At 48.7% G+C, this 9,551-nt stretch overlaps 1 protein-coding gene across 1 annotated transcript; it reads left to right on the forward strand.

The window, feature by feature from the left end:
* Positions 1-6,332: 6,332 nt before the first annotated feature.
* On the forward strand, positions 6,333-7,649 carry USP27X (ubiquitin specific peptidase 27 X-linked; the record flags this gene model as incomplete). The annotated part of the gene is made up of 1 exon (XM_084258102.1): positions 6,333-7,649. One exon carries the CDS (start codon positions 6,333-6,335, stop codon positions 7,647-7,649), a length of 1,317 nt encoding a protein of 438 aa, XP_084114228.1.
* Positions 7,650-9,551: the final 1,902 nt, after the last annotated feature.

Here is a 9,551-nt window from a genome sequence, read left to right on the forward strand (position 1 = left end):
TGGGCATTTGGGTTGTTTCCATAGTTTATCTATCGTAAATAGTGCTGCAATAAACATAGGGGTGCAGGTGTCCTTTTGAATTGATGTTTTTGTGTCCTTTGGGTAAATACCTAGGAGTGGGATTGCTGGATCATATGGAAGCTCCATTTTTAGCAGACTGAGGAACCTCCATGCAGCTTTCCATAGTGGTTGGACCAGTATGCACTCAGGGTGTGATGTTATTTTAAATAGAGGTCAAGAAGGAGGGCCTCTGAGGTAAAGTGACATTTAAGCAATGATCTGAAGAAGCAAGGGAGAAAGCCAAGAGGATTTCTAGGGGACGAGCTTTCCAAGCAGAGGAAACAGTAAGAGAATAGGAGGGAGTCAGGAGCCAACTTTTCTTATTTAAGGAATGGCTATAAACCTAGTTTATTGGGGCAAGGCTGGTGTGATAGGAAAGAGGTCCAAGACACCAATGCCAGATTCTGTAAGGCTTTAAAGGTCAGGATAAGGACTTTGGTTTTCACCAGGCACGAAATAGAAGCCCTGTTATCACTTTGGAATTGTATTCAGCAACACATGAGCTGGATCCCAATACTAGTATCAAATGAGATGACATTTTGAGTGTTACATTGAGGCTAAGACACTACTGACTGTATGGCATGCCATTGTTTTGTATATCATCAAGAAAGAAAAATTGCAGCTATCATTTAAATATTTCAGACATGTTGAAACAGAGAAATGTATCAGTTATAACAGAGAAATGTATCAGTTAGAGTTGGTAAAATACTGTATTGTTTTCTCATGTAAGAATAGGTCCAGAGGTAATCAGGTTTTTTGATGGGTACACAGTTATGGCCATTAAAGTCTCATTTCTGGGAGGAGGAAAGAGAAACAAGGGAAGAGGAAATGCCCATTATTTTTCCATATTATTTGTGTAAAAGTTTTCCCACAGAAAACTCCCTGGAATTCTTATTGGTATTGCATTGGATGTGTACATCAACTTGGAGAGAAGTGCCTGTTCTCTAATATAGAAAGCTAGTTATAGATCAGTATGTATATTACAGTCTCATTTATATTTCATTAAAATGATATATTATCAGACATGTTTATATTTGCATAGAGAAATTTCTGAAGGATATGAAAAACTATTAACAAGTGGGTATGAAGGGGAATAGAACTTGGTGTGATTGGCAGGGAAAAGAGGAGCTTTAAATTTTCATGTTATGTCTTCTATGCCACTTTTTATTTTTTTATTTTTTTAAAGATTTATTTATACATACAAGAACTGGGGTACAGGCCAGAAGTATGTGTGGGGGGGTGAGAGGATTCACCAGAGACAGAGTGGGGAACAGAACAGGCAGACTGACTGAAATACACTACTGAGGGGAGAAGCAGGTGAGACAGGAGAGGTCTGCTGTGCCATGTGGGTAGCTCCCTGGCCTGGGATCGAACTCACGCTACAGTGGCTGCTGCAAGCTTCATAGGTTGCATCTTAACCCCTTGTGTCACCAGGGAGGCCCTATGCCATTTTTTAAAACTACAAATATTGTATATGTTTCTTTTATAATAATACATATAAACCAGCAATCTTAACAGTGGATTGTGCATTGTGCTGAGGGTTCAGGAGGTTTTCCATGAGGTAAATAAACACTTAGAGTTTTAAGGGGATCATTCTACATTCTCAAATTTCATATTTCCTAAAAGTGAGCTGCCAGAGAGCACACTTGCAATACAAGAATCAGGCTTTTTCTTTTTCCATCTCCTCTTTCACTATGGTTCTTTTTCGCACTTCACAAAAGAAAAGCATATGTTTTACCCATCCGGAATCTTACCTGTATGCACTACCCTGCAATGCAAAATCCTCAGGACATCAGAGAGACAGTTCCAAACACTGCTGTCAATGATGAAGAAACAAATTGCTCTAACAAATGAATGGGGATCAAATCCTTTTTGTAACTCAGATGGCTTCCAATAAAATTGAGGGAGAACCCAATGGAGCTGTCAGCTGATAAATCATGAAAAATAATTTTGAAGATAAATCACTGTGTAATTTTTCACCATATGCCTACACAAAGGAATTTGAAAACTTGAGTGACATTACTAAAAGAAGATGCCCATTACCATTTATGTATTTATATAAATGAGGCTTCTGTGTGCTAATTTTAACCAAACAAAAAGTAGGAAGAGAACTGATACTGAATCCTACCTTTTTCTAGCAATAAGCAATATTTATTCATGGATATATACCCATTAGCTTAAAAAAATGGCTTATCTATTTTATAAATTTCCATTTTTATGTTTAATAAGTGCCCATCAACATTTGTAATATATATATACAATATTTTGATCCATTGTATTCTAATACTAATTGTCACAATAACTCAAAGTAAAAATTTTAAACACTTTGGGCACTAAAAATAATTAAAAAGCATTTAAATAGAAAAATATATACATATTTTTGCTTCAGGGAAATACGATAGGAAAACCAATAAAATTATTTCAAGAGCAAAAATATGTATCATTAGGATAAAATTCTGTTAGAGGAAGAGAATAGAATTAAGAACTCAGGGAGAGAAGGGAAAAATGTATAACTTGCAACAATCCAAGAAGAGCTGGGCTATCAATTTTTAAAACAGATGGTGGTGGATTTCAACTCACTAAGGTATTTAGGTTTTACGTAAAATCATGACGTGACAGTTGTTTGTGAATCTTAATATTTGTCAGAAATCACATTTACAGCTAACCAACATTTTTGATGCAATATTTTACATATCAATCTGAAATGGGTGATCACAATGTTACAAAATATTTTTAGACAGTATTTTGATATGCACCAATAGTTTTATATAAACATACAAAACAAATATTCAATATACTCTTTTGCCACCTTGTGGCGAGAGCTGTATTCTAGCACCATGATGAGGGGTCTCTCCACAGGGCAGCCCCCTCTGCTAGCCTTCCAGTGGGTCTTCCAGGGGCAAAGATGGTAACAACCGGCAGGCCGGAATCCAGACCCACAGAAGCACAAAACATCCCAAAGATTAGGCTGTCAACCCCTGCATGTGGTTCAGAGCCAAAACAATATGCAATAAGGAGAGAAATGGAAGAAAGTACAAGCAATGAAAGTACAAGCAATTTTTGACTTTCCCATGAGAACTACTTTTAAAAAATGAAATGTCAAACTGTTTTTTTTTTCTTGATTCTTTAGTTTCTTGTGACTCTTTTCTGTTGGTGACCCAGACACTTCCTTAGTTCACTTTTTGGGAAACCCAGCCCTGGTTTCGTTCCTGGGGTAAGTTTAGTTCAGAACTGTGATCACGGCTCTTTGTACACACCTGGCTCTAAGCTGAATTGATGTTTGTTCGGTGACCCCCATCCCCTGCCCCACTTCCAGAACATGCTAGACCTGTGGCCTTCTGCTGGAGTTAATCAATAAGACCTTCAGGTTGCCATTGTTAGTCTTCAGTGGAAGACAATCGCAGCTACACAGAGATCTTTAAGTCTCTTTGATGTCTGTTCCTCTATGCAAGTGGGATGAGAGTCCCTGCTACCTGCCCACCCCCTCTCCCCCCAGCAAAAACACTATCTCAGTCATTTTCAGCAGCGGCAGATTTCAGTGGGTGAGCTGGTTCCAGTTCCTGTGGATGCAGGCCACAATGGGCAGGGATTTATTGGAAGGATGCTGGGGTGCTTCAAGGAACCAAAGCAAGAACTGGCCCCAGGGCTGCTGAGACCTCAGCCCCACTAGTTCTGTCCCTCCTGCCACCCATCGTTCCTGGTGTATGGAATAAAACCCAGGGCATGGAGATTATGACAGCCCCCCACGTCCCCTTGTCTGCCTACTTCACCTGAGGGGCAGCAGCCCTCCCTGAACCCTGGGAGAAACAGCACAGAGGAACCCCATGGGAGCCAGGCACCCCGTCCTCCTCGAGGGCTCCTGATTCCTGACAACCAACAGCTGCTGCTAATCCCAGGAGGCCTAGGCATGTCCCCAGGACCCCAGGAGGAGGGGGTAGGTGGAGAGGTGATGTCTGGTGCTGACCCAGGAGACCTCTGCTAGGGTATAATGAGGCAGCACAGCCCCTCTAGCCAACAGTGTGTACTAGCCCGGGCCAGTCATCTCCAGTCCCGCAACACACTCTCTCTGACCCCGGGGCCTGGCTGGCTGCTCCTCCAGCTGAGCCCTGTCTGTCCTCATGCCTGCTCTGCTCCGGGCTGCCCTCCCTGGAACCGCACCTGCAGTTCCTTCCCAACCTGCCCCAGCTCTGCCCAGGTGAGCCCCTTATTCTGGACTCTGTGTTCCCGGCCTGTGGTGCTGCTGCCCACAGCCAGCCACTGTCAGCACAGGAGCTCCCAGAGGCCCTCAGCCCCACGCCTGCCCCAGGCCCTGCTGGCAGCTCCACAGACAGAAGCTGCCTCCTCCCTCTCCCACCTGCTGCCTGAGCAGGGTCTGTGCTAGGGTGTGAGGGTCTTGGGATGGTGTCCTGCAGTCCAGGCTCCTCCACCAGCCTTGGGGGAGGTATCACTGTAGGCATGGCTGACTTGGGCCTTGCCCCTGCCACTGACCGCCACCCCAGGGCTGCTCATGCTCTGCTTGGCCGAAAGGCCGGCTGCCATAGCCTCAACCTGGCAGGGGCTTTGGCCGCCTGAGAAGCAATGAGGGGCAGGCAGTCTCCGCAGAGCACCAACAAGATGGGCACAGGGACATACGTCTCCAGGCCTGGTGGCTTGGGGAGCTTTGACCCTGTGGGGCACAGGCCTGCCTCCCAGTGGAGGTGGGGCTCCATCCTGATCGGGAAGGGCAGAACCTGGGATGGGAGGGGAGCCTGGGGCAGGGATGGGGCGAGAGTCAGCCACAGGGCTGATGGCCTATCAGGGCTTCTGACCGCGTTCCCCAGGACCCCACCTCCGAGGGGACATTTCATAGCCTCAGATGGGTCAGGACTTGGCAGCCCCCGCGTCCCTGGCCCCGCAGTGGTGGGGGGGGTAGCTGCTTGGACGAAGGGAAGGACGAGGAGAGGGGAGGAGACGGTGAAGGGGGTCAGAGCAGCGATTGGAGCCGAGAACTGGAAGCGCCTTAAAGAGACTGCGCGGTCCCCGCCCCCCTTCCCGCCAGCCTCAATGAATTAGAGCTGTGTTTCCCAAACTTGCCTGATCATAAGAATTCTGTCGAGCCCCAGTTAAAGATACAGGTTCCGGAGCACCTCCCTGCGCGAGTCGGATTGAGGAGGTCTGCGGGTGGCGCCGAGGAATCTGTAATTTTAACACGCTCCCACGTGATCCTCGTGAACCAGCAAGTTTGGGAAATAGTGAATTCAAGGAAACGGGGCCTGGCTGCCGAAGCGGCCTCCGCTAGGGGGCTGCGCGGGAGGATTCCCGGGGGCGTCGCCTGCTTCCGCCGCCGCCTCCTTTAGTGAAAGTCCCTTTCGGGTCCAGCTGCCACCGCCACCGCGCTCCCTCAGGCCGGGCGGGGGACACCCCAGGTCTGCGTGGCCCCCGCGCCGCCACGCCCAGTGGCCGCGGAGCCCGGGGAGCAGGGGGAGGAGCCGCCGCCAGTGGAGGCGGAGGAGGCGGAGGAGGCGGAGACGGCCGAGACGGCGGAGAAGGCGGAGAGGAAGGTGGAGGCGGAGGCGAAGGTGGAGGGGAAGGCGGAGGCGGCGGGGAAGGCGGAGGCGGCGGGGAAGGTGGACGCCGCCGGGAAGGTGGAGACGGCGGAGGGGCCGGTCCGCCAGGTTGAGCTCAAGCTGGAGCCCGAATCCGAGCCGGTGCGGGAGGCGGAGCAGGAGCCGAAGGGGGAGCAGAAGCCGGAGCTGGAGGATGAGAACCCAGCGCGGAGCGGCCGTGGAGGCGGCAGCGACGAGGTTCCTCCCCCCACCCTTCCCTCCGACCCCTCGCGGCCCCCCGATCCCTCCCCGCGTCGCAGTCGTGCCCCCCGCCGCCGACCCCGGCCGCGGCCCCAGACCCGACTCCGAACACCGCCGCAGCCCAGGCCACGGCCCCCACCCCGGCCCCGGCCCCGGCGCGGCCCTGGGGTCGGATGCCTGGATGTGGATTTCACTGTGGGTCCACCAGGCTGTTCCCACGTGAACAGCTTTAAGGTGGGAGAGAACTGGAGGCAGGAACTGCGGGTGATCTACCAGTGCTTCGTGTGGTGTGGAACCCCAGAGACCAGGAAAAGCAAGGCAAAGTCCTGCATCTGCCATGTGTGCGGCACCCATTTGAACAGACTCCACTCTTGCCTTTCCTGTGTCTTCTTTGGCTGCTTCACAGAGAAACACATCCACGAGCACGCCGAGACAAAACAACACAACTTAGCTGTAGACCTTTATTACGGAGGTATATACTGCTTTATGTGTAAGGACTATGTATATGACAAAGACATTGAGCAAATTGCCAAAGAGGAGCAAGGAGAAGCTTTGAAATTACAAGCCTCCTCCTCCACCGAGGTTTCTCACCAGCAGTGTTCGATGCCAGGCCTCGGTGAGAAATATCCAACCTGGGAGACAACCAAACCCGAGTTAGAACTGCTGGGACACAACCCGAGGAGAAGAAGAATCACCTCCAGCTTCACCATCGGTTTAAGAGGACTAATCAATCTCGGCAACACGTGCTTTATGAACTGTATTGTTCAGGCCCTTACCCACACTCCCATTCTGAGGGATTTTTTCCTGTCGGACAGACACCGATGTGAAATGCCAAGTCCCGAGTTGTGTCTGGTCTGTGAGATGTCTTCACTCTTTCGTGAGTTGTACTCTGGAAACCCATCTCCTCACGTTCCCTATAAATTGCTGCACCTGGTGTGGATACACGCTCGTCACTTAGCAGGGTACAGGCAGCAGGATGCCCACGAGTTCCTCATCGCTGCATTGGATGTCTTGCACAGGCACTGCAAAGGTGATGATGCGGGGAAGGCAGCCAATAATCCCAACCACTGTAACTGCATCATAGACCAAATCTTCACAGGTGGCCTGCAATCTGATGTCACCTGTCAAGCCTGCCACGGTGTCTCCACCACCATAGACCCATGCTGGGACATCAGTTTGGACTTACCTGGCTCTTGCACCTCCTTCTGGCCCCTGAGTCCAGGGAGGGAGAGCAGTGTGAATGGGGAGAGCCACATACAGGGAATCCCCACTCTCACGGACTGCTTGCGAAGGTTTACAAGGCCAGAGCACCTGGGAAGCAGTGCCAAAATCAAATGCGGTAGTTGCCAAAGCTACCAGGAGTCTACCAAACAGCTCACAATGAAGAAATTGCCTGTCGTTGCCTGTTTTCATTTCAAACGTTTTGAACACTCAGCCAAACAGAGGCGCAAGATCACTACATACATATCCTTTCCTTTGGAGCTGGATATGACACCATTCATGGCCTCAAGTAAAGAGAGCAGGATGAATGGACAGTTGCAGCTGCCAACCAATAGTGGAAACGATGAGAATAAGTATTCCTTGTTTGCTGTGGTTAATCACCAAGGAACCTTGGAGAGTGGCCACTACACCAGCTTCATCCGGCACCACAAGGACCAGTGGTTCAAGTGTGATGATGCTGTCATCACCAAGGCCAGTATTAAGGATGTCCTGGACAGTGAAGGGTATTTACTGTTCTATCACAAACAGGTTCTGGAACATGAGTCAGAAAAAGTGAAAGAAATGAATACACAAGCCTACTGAAAAGCCGCACAGACCTACCTGTCATGGAAGATGACAACACCCATACTACAACTGGCATCGAGATTTAAAGGACCTACTTGCTTGGCCTGCAGGCCAGACAGAGTAAGAATTGAACAGTACCCAGTGTCTAAAAGGTCCAGATTGGAAGAGAAATAGAAGGGGCTGGAAAAGAGGCTCTAGTCTAAGTGGTCACTTAAAGGAAGATTAAGTGGCAGGAGTGCTCTGGGTGGGGAAGGCAGGAGCAGGGAAATCCTGACACTGATACATATCCTATATTCCTCCAAAAGATTGTGTGGGAAAGTGGGGGGTGGGTGGGGGGTGGTGTGGGGGGGGTGTGTGCCCTTGTAACCGTAAACATCTTTTTCCATGGGTGTTTCAGTTTCAACTGACCAATCACATAACAGTTATATGTTCTGGGGGGGAAGGGAAGAACCGTTTATACAATGTAGCCCATTACTCCTATGGGTCTGAAAGCAGAAAAGTGGAGGAGGCAGGATATCATAGACAAACACCTTTGCCAGTTCCTTTGTATTCGTGATTTTTTGTGCTATTAAATGCAGTATTAAAGCAAAAGTCCACGTGGGCTAGTGAAAGGAGAACAGAGAAGGGGAGAGAAGGGGCCTTGTAAAAGGGGAGCAATTGCTCCAAAAGTTGAGAGGACAAATACTGTAAGATAAGCAACCAACACAGACAGGCCTCATCTAAGAATGTAGTGTGTGAGTGTTTAAAAAAAAAAAAAAGCTGTATGATATACTTGAGCAAATCAATGAACCTCTTTGCGATTGTTTTCTCATCTGTACAATGCAGATAATTCCTACCTTAAAGGGTTATTGTTAAAGATTAAATGATATAAAATGTGTCAAAGTATAAAGTAAAAGGCTTGGAAATTTGTAGGGGCTCAGTAAACGTTTCTTGGATCTGAAACTTCTTTGGATCAGGAGAGAGATGCATCAGAGGTAAGGGTCAGTCCCACATGAGACCCATGGATGAAAGGACGTGCATTCTGTCACATGCAGTCACCCCATACTTCTCTCTCTCTTTCCCTGTCTCTCTCTCAAAACTGCCTCCCCAGTGCTGTCTGCTTGGAGTCCCAAGAAAACACCCTCCACTATTCTCCCTGAGTACAGGGCATCCCAGTGGGTACCACACTTGGGATTGGAAGAAGAAATACAACTAGCACCCTCCCCCCCCCCACAGTCATTATTCTGCCCATTTGGAAGACAGTGATGTTGTTTTCATGACTCAGCATCTCAGTGATGGAATGCTCAGATCCCCTAGGCTGCCAGGCTTCCATATGAGGGTGTTGTTTGGTGGGCTTTTCCTTCCAGAAGCATTCTGGGTGTGGCTGCTACATTCGCTTGCAGAAACAGATCAGTTGAAAGATTGTTTTCCAAAGCTCACTGGTCCCCCAGCCCAGGGAAAGTGAGAATAGCATGTTGGCCTCTTCCCTGATTCTCACAGAGCGGAGCAGCCTGCAGAGGGCTAAGCTGAAACAGATGGGATACACCCAGGATGGGGTAAGTGTCGATGCTTTCTTCTTTTCTCTGTAGCATCAGGCACAAAAGACCTATTACCTAGAAAATCCTGGGGCTGGGGAACTGGGAGTGTCAGACCTGTGGGACTTAGATCCACTGGCTGTGGAAAAAGGCTGGCTCCCATGGCTTTCCAAGTCTCCTTCACAGCCAACTTGTTTGGAAATGCTACATCCCCAACCAACTGATGACTTTTCTAGGACAGAGGTGATGTCTCCCCTGTCGCCTAGGCCACATCCTCAGCCCCTGTCACAGTTCCTGGCACATAGTAAGGCGGTGTTCAGAACATTTACTGGACAGATGGAGGGATGAATGAACCAGTATACCTTCCTTTCATAACCAAATTTTCATCAATATCCAGGCCCCATAA

Source organism: Talpa europaea (assembly GCF_964194135.1).
Source record: "Talpa europaea genome assembly, chromosome: X".
Classification (NCBI taxonomy): domain Eukaryota; kingdom Metazoa; phylum Chordata; class Mammalia; order Eulipotyphla; family Talpidae; genus Talpa; species Talpa europaea.